The sequence below is a fragment of the Melopsittacus undulatus genome, chromosome 11, assembly GCF_012275295.1.
Source record: "Melopsittacus undulatus isolate bMelUnd1 chromosome 11, bMelUnd1.mat.Z, whole genome shotgun sequence".
NCBI lineage: Eukaryota > Metazoa > Chordata > Aves > Psittaciformes > Psittaculidae > Melopsittacus > Melopsittacus undulatus.
This window is the reverse complement of record NC_047537.1, coordinates 6,583,555-6,603,301: the sequence shown is the minus strand read 5'-3', so window position 1 is coordinate 6,603,301 and position 19,747 is coordinate 6,583,555. Positions and strand designations below refer to the sequence as shown.

Below are 19,747 nucleotides of genomic sequence, written 5' to 3'. Positions count from 1 at the left end.
CCTGTTATGAAATTCAAGCACAGCATCATCAAACACCATGAAACTACCTGGTTGTCCTGCTCTCTCAGCAACACATGCAACTGTAGGTTTGAGGCTGTGTGGTGTTAACTCACATAGGCAGGAATAAGATTTGTGCATCCGTCCTGGATACATTTCAAGCAATGGACTTGAGGAAGAGGCACATTAAGTCTCTATTAATGCTACTGTACATGCAGCATGGTAAAGCTGTGTTTGCTGCTGCAGCTCAAGATGCAACAGTGCTCAGAGAAAAACCCAGCATTTCCCAAATGTGAAGGGGTGGGACTTAGCCTAAAAAGCACACAAAACATTTCCAGCAGCATTTCATCCTTTGGGCTTTAAAGCAGGAAAAGTGGATTTTGTTTGCTATGGAATAAATCCTTACCTTGATCTAGTTCCTTGTCTGTTACTTGTCTCTCAAGCTGCTTCCTCAGTTTCTCATTAGTTTTTATGGAGTATTCTAAACGTTGTCTCAGGATTCTAATTTCTTGCAGATGCTCCATTAGTAACTCTAAATAAACCAACAGACCACTTCTTATTCAGAGTAAATGATTGTGTTCCCTTACACCATGTACTCCTGTCAAATCTAATGCATGTTAACACTAAAAAATAATACAGAACTGTTCAAACTGGTAGACATTAAGTATCTGACACCACAAGAACCTATTTCCATATGAAAAATGGAACAAAAACTCCATTTTAACTTAAACAATGGCCCAGCTTTAACACTTCTTAAACAACTTCTTCCTACAAAACTGTAGTAGATTAACAAATTCGCCCATACTGGGAAACAAATCCAAAGTTCTGCAATGCAGCTTCACATTCAGGCTCAACACACCAACAGTATGTATTTTATCTTCTAATAATGGGAAGCTTACCAGAGTAACTCAGATATCAATTTGTCTTTGACTTACACAATGCATGCCACAATAAATACATCTCTTCTACTAAATTTCATTACTTTACCTTTCCCTTCTTGCTTTCCCGTTCTATAATTTTTCTTCCATTGGCTGTGAGCTTCAGCTTCACTCAGGAACTTTTCTGTTCTAACTGTCACCATCTCATTTGTCAGTTTATCCATGTCACACACTCCTGGTTTACTCTGCAGTATTTTCCTCCTGAACAGCATGTGCTATCTCAGCTATTAAATTTTCATCGCTGGCTATAACAAACTACTGCATCACTCGTGCTTAGTGAAACTATCCAGGTCAAACACGACACCACTTATTAATTATGCAGCACTTACAATTCTCAAGGAAACATAACACTGGCTTTTATAAAATTAGAAAATCTCTCTTTTTCTATGTAACATCCTCTTGACAATTGTCTGTTTTCCCCTTATAACGTGTCTATTTAAAGACCGTCTGGAGTACTGGAAAAAGATGGTAGTCTAAAACAACAAAGACACAAAACATCCAAGCTAATTTTGTTTCAAGCAGGAGGCAGTTCAAATCGTTGTCATCTCTAGATGTCTTTTTACTGAAATTGCAATGATTATGCCAAGATCCTGGAAAGCTGAAGCAGACAAACATTCTTCATTATTTCTTAATTAGTTCCCTGGTGTCTTATTTAGGGCATTTTTCCCAATAGCCAGTGAATCTTTGGTGGGGGAATAAATTACCTGGGGGAAACTTGTTTGGCAGAAGCGCCAATGTGCCATGCTGTCCTTCCAGGTCGTGCCTGGGCTCAGGTGAGCCAAGAGATGACTTTTCTGACAAATCAAAGTCAGACAAGCTATGAAGAGCAGATGGTACAGGTGATTCCTCCTTCAGTTGCTGGTACATGGCAGTGTTCTTCTCGTTATCCCTTTTGTGCCAAACAAAACGTTTTCAGATATAGAAATTGGCTTATTACTTTAAGAAGCATGAATAGAGAGCACAGTGGCAAATGTACAGGAGTGAATTTATGTGACAGAACATGACAAACCACAGTAATAGATCAAGACTGAAATCCAGATCTCCCTGAAGTCAGCAGGAAGGATCAATGGACCTCCAGGCCAGGTTTACGTCCCAGCACTAGGCAGTTATCATTGAGTTAAGGGGACCTCAAGCTGCCTTGAACAGGTAGCTGAGGATTTCTGTAGCACAGAAGAATCCCAGGCTGGCATAAAACCAACACATGCAGCATAACACCACCTGCTCTCTTCACCTTCAGCATAAGGGTGATAGAGAACAAACTGCACCAGCATCATGCTCCAGTCATCCTGAGCCAGCCCCCAAGGTCACAGCAACAGAAAGGCGGCTGAGTATCCCTCCTGGCAGCTGTAATTAGGGTAATATCTGAGCACACACACTGTCTTATGGCACATGTTTTGTCTGCTCATGAAAGAAACAAACCTGGTAGCTTGATGATTCTCGGTATCTCAGTGTGATGAGAAGTGAGGGGAAAAGTGCCTTAGTTTCTTTTCTATGGATATTTTATTAACTAAATGGATATTAATGAAACATGCAACATGAGCAAAGCCCTCCAGAAAGCAAAAGAGTGGAAGCTGTTCTACAAAACATGGAGCACCCTTATCAACTTAACAACCATTTGTTTGCTAAACATTCAGTTGCACTCTTACCTTTGAGCTAATTCATAAAGTATAGTGACTTCTGCCCCTATCATTTCTCCTGCAAAGCAGAAAGATCTGGTTAAAAACAGACAGTGAGAATGATACTTCCACCCCCAATTTCAACTATTTATATACAGAATGGTAAATTAAGGAAAAATCAGAGAAGCCAACAGATACTCAACACACTGTGTATTAGTGTCAAGTGCACAACTATTTACAGCCCAGCAACAAAGCAATATTCTCTGGAGTTCCAAAAGAATTACGAGGTACCACAGGTGCCAGGTTTTACAGCTTTGGTGTTTCAGTTAGTGCAGAGATGTAAAATATTGTGCTATATAGCTAAAGGATTAGGCCAACATGCCATTATTTCTTCAATAAAAAAAATACATAAACCCAATTCCATCACATTTGGATTTTGTCCACCCGGGCTCACCAGTTATCCTCAAAAAAGGAGCATACACAGGATTTTGCCTGCAATATTCCCAGTGGTGCACACAAGCACAATCCAGTGCAAGAGAGCTGGATTCAGACACTGATTTAACAAAGGAAATAAGAGTTCCATGGTATCCCCTTGGCTCCCCATATTCTGACTTTTTAGTGCCTTTAAGCAGAGGTGGAAGGCAAGAGTTGCACAGCTGCAAAAGCAGGGGAATGAACTGAAGGTCAGGATGGAAATGCAGAGACAGACGGTTGTTGATGCTTCTTTACAGTCAATTCCTCGCACGCTGGCTGTTCTTTATAACCCTACAAACATCATTTTACTTTAATGTGTGATTCAACGCAGCACCATTGTGTTAGATATATTGAATTGTCTCGGTTGTCAGTGTCTTTTCATAGTATATAGGGTACCATCTGTTGGTTTAAAGGCATTTAATGTTTATTCACTACAGAGTCTTCTCATTTGTAATGCAAGGAATCTGTAGCCACTGAAATCATTGAATACACTCAATCTTTTATTACACTATGCTATGACACAGTAGCCATAATACCTTTTTCTCATATACAACTCCTTTATATGAGCAATTGAAACTGCATGCTGCCACTACCTTTAATGAAAAGCAGAATACAGATCATTGTATGGCTGGGGCCTGGATGTTTCTGAACAAAGTGATCTTCTGGAGCCAATTCTGGGAAGATGTGGGGGTCAGAAGCCCTATTTCAAGCCAGCTCAAGTGTTTTGCTGAGGATGGCAGTTTTGTACTGACAACTGTGGAAGTATTGCTTGTGGGTCAGAAAGAGCAACTTTGTGATGATAGGAAAAGGTCCTTCTTTGCTGAATTTCACCCATGAAAGCATCCCTTTTCCAGCATTTTGCTGCTAACCTTCTTCCAACTATGGACTGAAGGCAACATGTACAAGGTACTCTCCCTTCAGGTGATAAGGGTTGATTGTGATGCTCATTTTACCAAACATGATTGCATTTTAGCTCTCTGTTGTGAAAGATAGAGTGCTTTTCTTAACAAGCTGGACTACCTGGCAGCAAGATGGAAGTCTCTTAGGAAAATTACTAGAAATGGTAATTTTAATAATATATATATATGAATAATATATGTCCTGATGTGGTCCCACTTTAGACATTCTAACTTGAAGCTTTGCCAAAGAATAGGTGAGAAAACTGGGATAAACTGCTCCCATTTTTCAGACAACATGCCAGTTCTCACTGGTAATTCAAAGGGCTCTGCTTACTGGTACACATTACAATGTCCTTTCCTGGGTTATACACTCCATTCAGTGCTTGGCTTTCTCTAACACACAGACAACACTTCTCGACTTGCCCTAGGACCTCTGCTCAGAAGGTTCTTATTCTACTATTATACCCTACAAATACACACTGATTTGCAATACCACGGTCTCTAACTCATGGCTACTTAAAATTCTGAAGGAATCCTTCTCCTCTGCCTTTTAACCAAATAGATTTTCCCTTTCTCCCCCCTAATTGTCCATGTGCACCATTTGGGTGGGTTTCTCTGGGACATCTATGGTCCTTTTTCTTGGTACATTGAGTGACAGATGGTTTTATACCTGCACACAATTTAACTTGTGTTATTTCTACAGGAACATCAATTGGTATTATCTCCCAGCTGTTCAATGCAGGATTCCCTGTGGCTTCTTTAAAGGCACTGGCCATAGAAATCAGCCATATCATATATGGTTATAATCATTTCTATATGTTAACTTCTTCTTTGACTCTCAAAGTACAATCCTGATCTCTGCACTACATTTACCCTTCTTGCAAGTGACTGCACTTTAGGGGAAAGACTTCAGGAACTTGTACTTTTGGGGGTTTAGTTAAACACAGATTGTGTTAAAAAGCAACTGTGAGAACCCTTCAATGGGGATATCTGGTGCTCAGGCTCAACAAATCAGCTGGGCTAGTTCCTGATACAGAAAATCCTAAAGCCTACTTGTAACTAAACTTCTAGTAAACTATAACCGCTATCTTTTAAGCAGTTAAAACATGCATATGCTGAGATAAACAACTCAAAATGGAAGGTGTCAATACAGAAGATAACTACAGGAGTAAAATCCCGTCTTTGTGGAGCACTACAATCGTACTTCCCAAGACAGTCTTCACCATAAATTATTTAAAAGTGACCAAGAGGAAGTAAAGGTTTTTTTTTCACTAAAAAGAGGAAAAAAAACCCTTCAAATTCCAAGAATGTTAATATATTTCAGCCAAGAAGCACAAAATACTGCTACTTACCATATAGGAATTGCCCTTCTAGCTTCTCAAACAGTAGCACACTTTGATTCAGTTGTTCACGGAAGCCTTCAGCAACATAATAATCTACATCACTGGCTTGAAGCAGTTCCTCAAAAGCTTTAACAAGGCTTGTCAGATGCTGATGGTAAGTGACACAACCACTGCGGATCTCTTTCATTTGCTGGTGTTGGAAGGAGACTTGTCGAGGTTGGGAATGAACTAATGAATCATAGCTGAGAAAATGAAATTAGCTTTCAAGTCATTTTCTGACCATAAGGAATGTTTAAGTATACATAAAAAGAGAATTAAACTTCTATTCCTAAGTTATCATTTGATGTGACTCAATTTGCTTTTGAAATGCGTTTACAGCCCCACGATGAGAAATGGATTGTCTCTAACTGGTGAGTTTTGTATTTATGGGCATAACTTGTGGGTTATTATCCTTCATTTATAAGATGGGCAGCAATTAAGGTGATGACTTGTTTGTCTGCTTGAAAATAACCTGGATGGCACTCAAAGGTGCCAAATGAAAGTAAGTATGAGTGAATACATGAAAAGAATCTTTTAGAATACACATATTTTTCTGATTGGTTGGTTTTGTTCTTCCATAGCGAATTAAGAAGAAACCAAACAACAGAGAGCTGTCTCTTCTATAACTTCTTGTACTTCCTGCCAGGAGCACAATATTGGACTTTCTGAGCTGATGGGTTCACCCAGTCTGAAAATTCTCCACGTCTCTGCATGTTTATTATGAGAGACTATAACAATGACAACCACTGTAGTGGCCAAACTCTTGTACTTCACACACCAGGATATAAATCTCAACTCAGATCAACTGAATTTATTCTTCACTTGTAAATATAGATGCTCCCTTTATAGTGCCACTGCCTGTATCACAGATTGACTTCTTTCCACAGAATTAGTGGAGAAAAAGGCAGAGGGAATGGAAAGATTCAGGGAATCAAAGACAATATGCAGCATAAACAAAATGTACAATGGCATGGGTTGTTATAGGATTTTTATCATCATTGCTATAAGAAGAGATGCATAACTCACTTTTGGGCCTGCCACTCATGACTCATGCAGTTGTCCTAGACAGTGGCCGTAAAACCTTTACAGCGATCCAAACTGCCTCATCCCTTAATTTACAGTTGGATCTGCCTTTGTGGAATGGATGAGGTATATTTTCAAGGTATGTACATTTATATGTACTATGAAGCACGACTATATTTTATGTCAGTAAGAGATACACAATAGTCCATAGTGGTGGCTGCTCAGTGTCTCCAGATACTTCTCAAGCATTCTACAGCCAAAAGGCTGAATACCTTTCTTTGTTATACTTCCTTAAGGCTCTCAGGACAATATGAATACTGGGGGGGTGGGGGTGGTGGAAGGGAAAGTGTGTCACCTGAAAAAAACTCTGAGTATGCAATAGCATAATACTTCAATTACAGAGGTCAGCCCATCTCAGAGAGTAATCTGACTTTGCTCAAGAGAGGATGTCTTGCAGCAAAGGGAGGTGTGGGGAGAGAAAGAGGTATCTGGTGTATTTACCAGAGGATGATACGAGCCCATCAGAAGCAGTTCTGTTGTAAAGAGAAATACTGTTTTGTACTTTGAGGCATCTTTTAACTAAACGTTTCAGTGGCTTTATGTTAATGTTAGTGAAATTCAGCCTTTACTATAACAACACCCTCCTATGTGAATGAAATTATCTTCGTATTGCCTTTCTGTGTTATTTGGTATGCTGTTTACAAAAAGGAACCCGAAACAGTAATAGCTTTACTCACTTGGATGGTGATGTTTCTCTCAGTTTGTTCTGAAGATGATACACTTCATCAAGATGCATATTTGCAATTTGCTCTTTTTCAAGTTCTGCCTCATTTGCTGCTAGTAGTTCCTTAAGGTTTTGTGCTGTCCAAGTATCAGGTGCTTTTGAAGACTCTGAATTCCTATTTTCAGGGTGATTCTCATAAGCCACTAGCTCATGGACACCAGAACATGGTTTGATTCCTTGCACAGCTCTATCTTGCGCTTGTGTAACATGTCCTTCCACAGGCAGGGCTGTGTCACTTAAAGCTATATTGGAAACACCACTCAATAAGAACTGGTCAGAGGTCTGTAAATGAAACACGAATGTTTTGTACTTCTCAAGCTCAGACTCCATATTCTTAATTCTTTCTTTCATTTCTTCTATATCCTCTATGACTGCACAGTCATCAAGTGCATCTGTACTTGTTACACTCAATTTGAGAGAACGCAGGCACTTGGAACCTGAATATGCAGGGGCTGAGTCAATGCCCTCATGTTCTGTGGAATAAAACTCTTCATTTATCTCTTTTAATGAATGCTGGATATTCACATTGCTGATGCTATGATGATTTTGCATATCTGAAAAACAGAAGTTTTGCATGTGAATATTAATATTTCTTTATCTGACATTCTGCTCTTAACAGCACTAGAATGAATTCATTGACTTCTATAATAACAGAATGCAAATGCAGAATAATTACAAGCTCTACAATATTAGTTTTGGACTTCTGACCCCTTTCTATGATTTGCCCATTAATTCAACTTGCACCTCAAATATTCCAACCCCCTTCTCACCTTTCAAATAAACAATAGGCAAAAGACATCTGCTTTCTTTGCCCAAATGCTTGAAAATGACTTTTGCTATAGGCAGTCCTGAATCAGACACCAGTGAAGTCTAGACCTTTCCAGCCACAATGATGATAACCTCAAACATAAGGCACCGAGATTTAATATTAGACTCTATGACTTCAAATGCTTCCTCCTAAAAATTTTAATTAAATACTTTTCACTCCAAAAATCTATACAAAACCAACTGGAGCAGAAAGGGAGTGGAATTGTAAAAAGATCATCAACAAAATAGTAAAATATGAAAAAAGGGTTTTAATAACTTCTTTTTAAAATCCATTAATATGTTCAGTGTTAAAGGTTTTACTGGCACTCATTTGGCATGCACATCACATCCCTTAGCTGACTTTGCCATTCGTAAGTAAGGCAATCACCCCAGCTTCACACCAATAAAAGCTATATATTCCTACATATATTCTATGTTTATAGTTCTGGGCATGTTGAGAACTTCTATGTGTAAAGTATCTTGGAAAATGGTTATTTTCTGGTTACAAGTAAATTAAATTTTCCCCTTCTATTAGTTCTGCAAAAGATCACTATGAATTAGAACCTCCCTTCTGGGAGTCATTCATTGATCTTGCAGAGGTCTTAATACTTTCAAATTGGTTTCCACGGAGAATTTGAATGCCCAGGTTCAAGCTCTAACTCAGTCTAAAGTCTCAGGGAAGGGGGAAGCTGTATATGAAGATCTAAGTCAAACACAAGAGAACAGAAACAAATATAACCTAAAAGCCAGCAAAACATGAAGCTGGGATATGATGTTTGCAGTACACAGACTGCGGCACAATATTATGTACGTCATTGCAAAGGTGACATAATCACAGGACAGAAATGCATCCAAGAAAATGCCTGTGTATGAATTCAAGAAGATACATTGACTAAGGGAATGCAACACTCAAATTCATTATCCTCTCCTCCTTCTCTACCACTTGGTTGCTGCAGTAACACAGATGTCAAAGTCCTCTCAGTTAGAGGACTGAGACAGAAAAATCCTAGTATTAAATGACCTCTTAAAACCTGTCATCCTGATTTCATGCAGAAGTTGCAGATAAGAAGAAGAGGAAATAAAAACAGGTATTAGGGAAGAAACAGTCCTGATTAGAATACTGGTTATAGTTCTTAATGAAACACTGCCCTTTAGCTAAGGTCTCTGTACAGCTATGTGTTCACACACACAAAGAGCAGGATCCTGCAAATCAACTGCTCAGCTTTGATGAAACTACGTACATAAAGGATGGGAGAAAGGATTACAAAATTGGCCGTATCCTCCATAAGACAATATGCTAATCAGGGTATTCAAGCCGTCCCCCCAAAATACTAATGGGTGATGCAGAAACACGTAATACACAGCACTAAATCTGTTTACATTTTCATTAAACAATTCCATTAGGTTTCAACCTAGTAGAAAGCCTTCAAATAGTTCTGATAAGCAAAAATCTATCATTCAGTTGCTTCATTGCAATAGTTCATAACTAGATGCAGAAGCAATAAGTAACAAACATTTCATTCAGAGGAGAGTTCAGAAGTGAGGACGTTAGCAATTGAGATCAGAGTTAGGCATACAACTCATTAGTTTTACTGGAAACCAGACTCATAAATCCCTGTGGCCCTTCTGAAAGCATAACCCTTAAAAGACCAGCTTGGATTCTTGGAGCAATTAATCCATGCTACCTAAGAAAGAAAGTTTTAAACCCCACAAATGATGGCAAGGGAGACAATTACCTGCAGTAATTTACAATTTGGTATAACTCAGAAGAGAGCTGAGTTTTAAAATTCCTGGTTTTTTTTAACTATACCATATAAATGCTCTACCTTGATAATTCAGATGATTTTTGTCCATTGCATATTCATTCTTGCTCTCTGTATCTAGATCAACACCTTGCAGCTCCACCTGGACCTCACTATTCACCAGTTCGAGGAAGGAGTTATCTGGAGGAGATGAAAGAGAAGTCAGTGACTGAAAAATAATGAATGAGGATAGTTAAAACCCAAAACCAACCACGACCAGTTCCAAAAGCACCCCCCCCAACATACCCCATAAACCCACATCTAGCTCTCTGAAAACCTGGAACAGGAAAGTCACCTAAGAACAACAACTGAAAGTATAATACAAGCATTACTGGTCACATGAAACAGTGTTTGTACATATTCTTCAAATCCTTGAACTCATAATAAGAATAACTACAAAGAATGTGAATTGCAAAGCTTCCTAACATCAAATAAAGTTTTGCAGGTCCCCTTCATAATGTAATAGTTGATCAATTTCTAGTGCATTTTTAAATGGTTTATGTTAAGTTTAGAAAAAAGGCTAAAAGGTTTCTCCAATATAAGCATTGATCATAAGTTAATCTTGTGCAATCTCCCATTGCATCAAGTCTCACAATTCCTAAGTGTGCAGTACAGCTCTTAGCCAGGGTAAAGGAATCAGTGTGGAAGGGAAATCACAGGCCTTCAGTCCCAGTGGGTTCTGATTGATTTCAGGATCCAAACCACCAGCACTGCCCTTTTCAGAATATTCCATGTATTTTGCACCTACCAATATTATTTATTCATGGAATCCCAGCCTGATTTGTGTTGGAAGGAACCTTAAGGTCACCCAGTTCCAACCCCTGCCACGGGCAGGGACACCTTGCACTGGAGCAGCTGCTCCAAGCTCCATCCAACCTGGCCTTGAGCACTGCCAGGGATGGGGCAGCCACAGCTTCTCTGGGCACCCTGTGCCAGTGCCTCAGCACCCTCACAGGGAAGAGCTTCTGCCTAAGAGCTCATCTCAGTCTCCCCTTGGGCAGGTTAAAGCCATTCCCCTCGGCCTGTCCCTACAGGCCCTTGTCCCAAGCCCCTCTCCAGGTTTCCTGTAGCCCCTTTAGGCACTGGAAGCTGCTTTAAGGTCTCCCCTTAAGGAGCCTTCTCTTCTCCAGGCTGAAGTCCTATCAGCTTAAGTATTCTCAAGAAAGTAGTGCCATACCTGTCCTTCACCACAGTAACATTAACAACATCTCAGTGTTTCACTTTCTGTTTGATCGAGTATATTCTGTTATTTATACCTCCTCCCTCCGTCACCTGTCCTTTCCATATCTACTCAGTTTTTAATGGAAATGCTAAGCACATGTCTATTTTATTTACCACTCCAAATCTTTATACAACACCCATTGTTCTCTGCCTTACCATTTGTCATCATCCTTTGTCAATCCAGCTGTTTTGTCAACAGCTCAGCTGAAATTCACCCAGCCACACTGGAAACAGACATGGATGGCTTGACTGATAGTGGAATATTGGGAAAGCCTCTTTATGCAGCATGAGCAAATACAGCATTTTTATACTCTCCTGTCTCCATTACAGACAGTTTTCATTAGACTTGATATCTCTAAAGGAAATTCTTCGTTGACATATGTGTGCATTTTGTGAGCATCCTATGAAACTGTCATTTACTATACACGTTATGCCATGTCTACACAGCACTTCCCATTCCATGTAAAGCTGGTTTACGTTCTAGCAGCAAGGATACAAGGAAAAAGAAAGGTATTTTTCAAGGTCTATATATCTTTGCCTACCCAAGAAATTTGTCAGATTAAGCAGTACTGTACCTGTGTAAAACTGATCTGGTTTTACTTTCTACTACAAGAAGACACTATTTCAAGCAGTATTACAAGTCATCATGTCTACTCCTTATTTACCTCTCACCAATGTGCTTTCCTGTGGATCTCCTTGAAGGCTTTCAATTACAGACTCATTCATCTCTCCATTTGTTTGAGGCTCAAACTGTCTGGGTTGCACTTCACAGGCTTTCAGACCTTCATATGGTGCCATGCTATGAGGATGTAGGTTTGAATCTGACTTATGCACACAGGAGTTCAAAGGCACGTTTCCTAATGGTCTGTATGACTTCAGGAGAATGGGCAGACGGGACTTCCTGGGCAGGGAAGCAGAATTAGCCTGAAAAAGGCAGGGAATAAGATGGGCAGTTGGTAGCTCACATGTATGGTCAAGTAAATGAAGTATAAACAGACATTCAGAGAGGAAAACTAAAGGTTTTCCTGTAAGATCAGCCAGCTGTCACATTAGTTTTGAAAAGGAGATGGCAATAGCCTTGCAACAGGAAAAACAAGCATTCAGAGTGGAAAACACACTCATTCCACTGGTTTCATTTTCTGTAGGTAACTGATGCTTATGCATCCACAGCCATGCAGGGAATGGCTTCCAGTTCATTAAGCAAGACAGACAATTCACCATTGACTAGCAAAGGCTTTTAATCAGTAGGTGATTTCGTTAACTCTGAATTGTGTATGGCCTAGGAAAATAGCTTCAGACAGCCCAGGAACTGTTTCCCTTTAGTCTTCTTTCAGGAGAGGTTCTTCCTAACTTTTCACACATTCCTGAATTTCTTTTCCTTTCTTCCTTTTGTCTCCAACCAACAGTCCCTACTTCATACCAGCCCATATCCATGCTTCTGAGAAACTCAACATCACTTTGCATCAGCTACAGAGGAAACATGCACTGCCACAGAGAAATTCCTTATGAAGGAGAATAGCTCCTTCACCCATACACTCTGTAAACAGCTTCCACAGGCTTCCTGTTTCCTACCGAACAGACAATCCATCATTGGAGTTAGGGGAAAAAAACCCAGATTTCTTTAAGAAGCCAAATTATTAAGTCACTACATTCAAAGCCTCTCACCTTCTGAAGACTGCATAAAACAAATGTGTCCTTGTTTAAACCACAAAGCATTAAAGGCTGCTATCTCCAAAAAGCTAAACGCATGCTGTATGTTGATGAGAGTTATGGAATTGTGTGTAATAATAATAAAACTCAATAATGGCATGTTCAGATAGATTTAGTGTAATTTTTTTGCTGTTCATTTGCTCCACCAGTGTCGTAAGTCCCTTAATGTCTTTCACCACCCAATGTACTCTGAAGTACCTTTTCACATTCAGTTCTTAGCAATTATAGTCTTTACACAATTTCACATAATAAAAAGCAAGTTCCATTTTCCTAATGGCACACTCAATTCCTGTGGTACATACATGAATACAATATCATTTGGAGGCTGGAAAATAAATCCAGACAGGATGAACTTCCTAAACTGCATTAATAACAGCCAACTATTTCCAGCTGTCTCAGGGCTGTTGTACAGACATATACGTCACCCCGATTACCCCAAGCCCAGTTCAACTGGCTACAGGTAATTATTTATCAAAGCCATTCAGAAGCAAAGGGTACACTGCATTAGCCAAATAAGAAAGCTTTTAAAGCATCTGACTCAGGGATTGCATTGAGGTTGCAACTGATTTAACTCGAGAAGAATCTGCAAATTGATGAATCAAAACAGTACACTGAAAATCAATGAAAATAGGAACTTTAAAAATAGGAAAAAGGAGGTTTGCAGAAGGAACTCTGGGTATTCCCTGTGGAGGGCAGACAGGCCTCTACTTGCCTTCAGAGAGATTGTCCCTCATTGCTGAGAAGACAAGCCACTCAAAGGCATCATTAGTGTTCTTAAGCAAACCATCACAAGCAGATCTTCACTAACAGACGAGACAGGTCCTCAAACCCCTCTACCACCCATACTCTTCCTGACTTCCCCCTGCCCTCTTCTCTTCATGTGCTCCTGGAGTCACCTGTCCTGCAAGCACCAACACCAAGAGATAAGGAAGCACATCCACTCCTGCCGAAATCCTTTCCTTAAAATCCCAATCTATCCTGAGATGCTTATGCCTGTACAGAACAATGTCCTACCAACATCCTTTGGTTTACAAGCCCCTTCCCTTCAGAAGGATCCAACAACAACAAGCAGGAATAAAAATGAATGGTTTCCAACTTCTAGCTCACAAACCTCTTGACCACCAAAGCCATGGAAAACATCCTTTGCTGAAGGATGTTTCTCTATTAACAGTGCACAGAATCAAATGTGATCCTCTCCTTTGTCTGCTCCACAAGAATGAAGATCTTCAAAGAGTTTGCAGCTTCACTTCTATAACTATCACTGAAATAATACACATGAACTCTTTAGTAGATACTTTTCCCACCTCTTTGTTTGGGATCACACACTGCCTGCACACAAAAGGCTTGAAAACTCATCTGGCACAAGCAGTTTGCATCCGGATTCATGTCATGGTTTAAGCTGAACCCAGGACAACCCACAGCATAGATTCTGTGCACATAGGCTCCAAACAAACATGAAGAATTACCCCCAGTTTTATAGAGTACTACTGGCCATGCTTCCCTAAAAGCAAGGCACAATGATAAGATATTAATAAAAGCCTAAAATTAAGCCTCAGGTTTGTTGTACTCTACTATTAACTCTTCATCAACTGTTGGCCATTACACAGGTTTTCAACTTGCTAGAACACATTTGTCATTTAGACTTCATAAGAGTTCAGTTCAATGCTCTGGTTCTGCACTTCATGAACATGTAGGCAGAGATATAAGATAGTACCTAACCAGGCCATTATGCTACAAACTATCTCTTTATCCAAAAGCTATAATATTTACCAGTATCTGGTCCCAGTGAGGATTGAAATTCAATTCATTAATGTTCTAAAGCACACTGAAGTATGTGATGAAAAGCTCTGAACATTAAGAACAATTATCTAAAATATATTTGAGCTTGCATCTCCTTTTTCTAATTTTGAAAATTACACAAAAGCAAGATTTTAATATGAGAAATGAAACATTATTTTCCCTTTTATACATCTATTCCCTAAGTACCATAAAGTGAATCTTAAATAAACTTACTTCATTTGTTCTTGCAGAAAACAGTCTTTCATGCTGCTCACCCTTCTTACACACATTTTCTTGCTGATATTCTCTTTCTGCATTTAATCTTGAATATTTTGACTTTTCTTCTGAGGCTCCTTTTTCGCCTTCATGTTTGAATCTCATGACATTACCCTCCAAAGTCATTGTTTGTGTAACTGCATCTTTCAATTCTGCTTTCAACAACTCAATATCCTTACTAATCTGCGGCACTGCATCTGGGTAAAGCTTCTCTTTCCCATCAGAAGCTGATTTCAATTCCACTTGCTGCTTTAAGAATTTATTGACCTGCTTGAAATGTTTGAGTTCAGCTTTTAGTTGAATAATCATTTGCCTAAGATCTTTTTCATCCTTTTTCTCCATATCTTCACTTGAACACTCTTCCTCAGTTGCGTTCAGATGATCTAAGAGTTCATTTACAATTTTCATTTGTTCTTGTCTGCTATACTCAGGAAAGAGGAAAGAAAAGGCATGAATTTAGGTTTTTATTTAAGCAAACAAGAATACCTTCTAAGGACTCTTTTACCGTGGCTTGACATACCCGGAATCCCCAGGAGATTCCATTATACTCATTAATGAATTAATTACTAACAAAGAGAATTCAAACTTTTTCACAACATGAGTTATATCATACATTATCCCATCAAAGCCTTTCTCCTGTTTATGACCATCTCTGCCCTTTCACCCCTCACTATTGTGAATAGATACTAAACCTCTGCTAACAAAATCAACTGCTTACATAGCACAGCAATGTAAGAAACACAAATGGATTTGCAAAAGAGTTTACTCTCTAACTACCTTAATAATAGAATTCTACCAAGCCCACAAGAGACTCCAGATGTTGAGTTCATCTGAAAATCTATCCCTTCATGTATTTCTTATGAACCAGGGAAGACAGAAACTGAGAAAGCAGCTAAAAGCCTGAAAACCAGCTCATTTCAGACTACCAAACTGCCCCACAGACAGCCAGTGGTCCATGGACAACAGTTCAGAAAGCAATGTTTTAAGAGAAACTGAAGCCAAATAAGAGCAATTTAAAGCATAAGCAAGCCCTCAAATTCTACAGACGATTTCATGTGTCCAATAGAGAGCTGTTTATGCCACTAAACATATAAACCAGCATTTAAAACAACTGCATTTGTATAGCTAGCATTTGAAATGGGAGAAGCTAACTAGGCTTTTTATGTCTTTCTCTGGCATCTAATGTCATTAGTGAGAATTCAGTTATGCAAAGTACAGGCTCATCACCAGTCAATCTGGTCATTTATACTTGAACATAGAAAAGATTACACACTAGAGTGGTAAAGATGATGGTGCTGGAATCACTCATTAGCACACTTTTAAGTAAAGTTAACAAATAAAGCAACATCATCTATTCATCTTCTAAGACAGTAGCATCTCCTCATTTGCCTAGTGCTTAGGCAACTAAGAGCATTTATGCATGCTGGAGAGTTTTAAATAGTAATGTAAAACTATAGAAGTGCTTGAGTAAAGTCAAGCATGGTGCCTGTTGAACACAGAAAACTGTATGTGACTTCTGTAACTCCACAGGAGATTCTGCTACCAGCATCGCTGAGCACAATGGGTATGGAAGGTCATTCCCATCACTCTCCAGAAACTGCTACAGGTAGCTGAAAGAACAGCACTGAAAGGCACTGAAAAAGTCATATAATTTACTGTACACAGTTATTACAGTGGGCAGAGAAGTAGGAAAGGAAAATGAGAATGATCTCCACAAAAGCTCTAACTCTATTTTCAACCAGATTCAGTGGTGTAAACATGAAACTGGGGGAAAAAAAACTAGTCAGTGTGTGTTTCTTCTATACATTCTTGCTTGGTATGGTCCAGTTCCTATGGAAATGAGCATTTCAGCTGGAAACCATAGTGTAACACACACTTGAAAAACATGGCTTACACAAGGCTTTATATAGCTTCAGTTACACAAGTATTTTCTCCTGCATGAAACGTGACCTAAGTACTTACTATACGGTTCATCTCAGCACAGTCCTACAAGTAGTTACACTGGAGTAACCAACCAATCACCCACAGGACACAGGCTCAGACTCCCTAAACTGCACATACAGCAAGCCTCTGCCCAAGCAGCTTAGATGAAACAGCAAAGGCCACAAAGCAGACAGCAATGTCCATTCAAAATTAACCTCGTAAACCATCCTTGTAACTCCAGTTCCTCCATCCTCACTTCTTTACCTGTAATTTTTACAGCAGAGAAGTGTTGTCTCCTCCACCATAATAATGCCTTTCACTAACACCTATCTGTGGCCTTTCACACTGCTAGAGCCCATCCTAAAAACAACCAGTAAAATTCCCTCTATCAGTAACTTTGGAAAGGTTTTTTTGCTTGTAATGTTTTTTTTTCTCAAGGATTTCTACTGATAGTATGTTTCCTAATGACTTAATTGCATGATAGACTAAAATGGCTCTGAAGGTGCCTTGTCAATCTCTCAGGTAAATTAGACAGTGCCATTATCTAAATTCACATGAGCAAAATGACTGTTCTCTTTTCAAATAGGTATACTGTCAAAAGCAGTGCATATCCCTCATACTTACGTAGATTCCAGTACAGATGTTCTCTTTTCTCTTAGCAGAGATGTGAGCAAATCCCCTTCTGTTTCATGTTCACTCATTCCCATTCTGCCCAAGTGTTTGCCAGGTGTATCATATTCAAACTGAAGCTTATGTGGACTCCTATAATGTCTGTCTGCGCAGAAACTCTCTGAACAGCCTGATGGAGTTATCTATTAAAAATTGCCAAAATTTTCTTATTACACAGGTATGCAATGTTCCATTAAATTCAGGGTTGTAATCTTTTTGTAATCAGGTTTTGTAACTCGTGATGCTCTTTAGTTACATTAAGAAGCATCCACAGACATTTCACTTACTATTTATTAATAGAAAACCTAATTAACATCTATTCCATATGATTAATTCATAGTGATCAGTTGTTTCATAAGTAGATTTCCCTGAAGGTCTTTATCTATGAAGGCATATGAAACTTCTGGAATGTTATCTGCAGATTGGAGCTAACTTTTTATTAGTTCCCCTTTGAATCATCTGTCTTTATAACACAGATTCTGTCCTGGGATCTCCAGATGCAAGCCCTGATGGCCAGGACAAGATGAAGCTTTAAGTACTTACAAGCTGCTAACTTCTTATATGCAACACCTTAAGACATGTCCTAGCAAATCATTACATGGGATCTCTCCAGTAATTCAACCTCATTTAAATCAATTAAAGTCTTCAAAGAGAATTCATACTGGGCCTATTTGGATACAATGTCTATCAGCAGATACCAGCAACATGAAATTAAGATGCTTAAGAGTCAAGAGAACCTTTACAATACAACACTTACCTGTTTATCCACTTCACAAGGGAAATCCAAAGATACCTGAAAGCATACCTAGTAAACAGAGGAACACAGAAATCACACATTACAAACAGAACATTCTTCTTCATGATTACTAACCAAAATGCCCCTTTTGTGTCATATTTTAGCCTGTTTCAACTTTCAAAACAGAAAGGTTCATCTTTATTTGCACTTTACGATCCTCTAAAGTCCCTTGCAACCTGAATTATTTTAGGATTCCATGATGCTTTCTATTACAATGCATTTAAGTGATAGAACAAGAGGACAACAGTTTCCTGTATGCATGAAAATGTGGTCATCAAGTAATCAAGACTTCAAGTATTTCGACCATGAAGAAGGATTTACAGCATTTTTTTCTTCAGTCATAGCAAGTGAACCTTATACAATTTGTACTATGGGCCTGACTGCAGTGGAGGCTGAAGATCAGTCTGTGTGTATGCAAAGAAACAACTTCAAGGGACTGTCATCCCCATTAAGGAAGATTATGACTGAAACAAGAGAAAACAAGGACCAGAACAAAACCTGTCCTGACTGCAGAAGCCTAGCAGCAGAAAAAGCTTTCAGAACCTCTTTAGGATAACGATTAGTTGAAAGCAAAATCAGATGCGAAGAAAAGTATGCTTTGTTTGCAAAAGACTGTGTTCTGAGAAAATCAGAAGGCATGCAGAGAGAAGAGCACTTTAACATAATGGACCCAGAGTGGAGTCCTACCTGACTGACCCTCTCAGAAAATTGGCTGCTCTGCATCTTCCTGGCATTGTCACCGCCTTCAGTCTGCATCACAGGCTCCTCTGTTGTTTCAAGACGCTACACAAAGTATGGAATGATGTGAAAATGTGGCACAACAAAAAATACTGTGATATGAAACATGCATAAATAAGTCAGTGATATGTCTTAAAAGAAAAACAAGAAATGGCTGCAATACAAAGTAACAAACACTGAATTAGGTTTCTTCAACAAGATCAAAGAAAATTAACACAGACCCAGGAACAATTCATCTTCAATACAGTGAAACTTTGTCTTATACATTCCTTCATTTATATTTAACCCTTTCTCCTTAGAGTTTACAAAGAACATAAAAACCTTCTGGGAAAAGACCTGTCTCTTCATGTTCTCATTCTGTCTATTTTATTCTCCAATTTCCAGAATGTTTTTTCATTTGGTACATGATGTATGCTCCAGCATCCAAAACATAGATGCTTTTGAAACAAAGCACATGTAGCTTGCTAGACAGTAAGAAGATTTCCTGTAACACTTCAAGTTACAATCTGCTGCATCTTACCCAAATGTGCCAATCTGTAGCAAATGGTGCCAAATCATCTTTTTTCTACTTATTTTCCAGAAGACCCAATCCATGGCTCATCACTAATAATTCCTTAGCAAAGAGCAGGAAGACACAGCCTTTTTAGTAGCAGAACCAAAGTTCCTGACATCAGCATTCCTGGCAGGAAGGCTAGAAACCCTTTGGTTTGCTGGACAGACCTGGTTTGTGTTGGAAGGGACCTTAAAGCTCATCCAGTTCCAGCCCCCTGCAGTGGGCAGGGACACCTTCCACTAGAGCAGCTTGCTCCAAGCCCCTGTGTCCAACCTGGCCTTGAACACTGCCAGGGATGGGGCAGCCACAGCTTCTCTGGGCACCCTGTGTCAGCGCCTCAGCACCCTTCTTTCTTCCTTA

At 39.2% G+C, this 19,747-nt stretch overlaps 1 protein-coding gene across 1 annotated transcript in view; it reads right to left on the bottom strand.

Moving 5' to 3' along the window:
* CDK5RAP2 (CDK5 regulatory subunit associated protein 2) overlaps positions 1-19,747 on the bottom strand; it is a 78,796-nt gene that overhangs the window by 17,940 nt on the left and 41,109 nt on the right. Inside the window, exons 19-29 of the mRNA XM_031045891.2 lie at positions 18,784-18,879; positions 18,058-18,105; positions 17,256-17,443; positions 14,667-15,129; positions 11,609-11,867; positions 9,747-9,863; positions 7,067-7,667; positions 5,277-5,509; positions 2,582-2,630; positions 1,640-1,824; positions 404-529 (exon numbers count right to left, since the gene is read on the bottom strand). Coding sequence (XP_030901751.2) covers positions 404-529; positions 1,640-1,824; positions 2,582-2,630; positions 5,277-5,509; positions 7,067-7,667; positions 9,747-9,863; positions 11,609-11,867; positions 14,667-15,129; positions 17,256-17,443; positions 18,058-18,105; positions 18,784-18,879 — 2,365 coding nt within the window. The remainder of the gene's footprint in view (positions 1-403; positions 530-1,639; positions 1,825-2,581; positions 2,631-5,276; positions 5,510-7,066; positions 7,668-9,746; positions 9,864-11,608; positions 11,868-14,666; positions 15,130-17,255; positions 17,444-18,057; positions 18,106-18,783; positions 18,880-19,747) is intronic.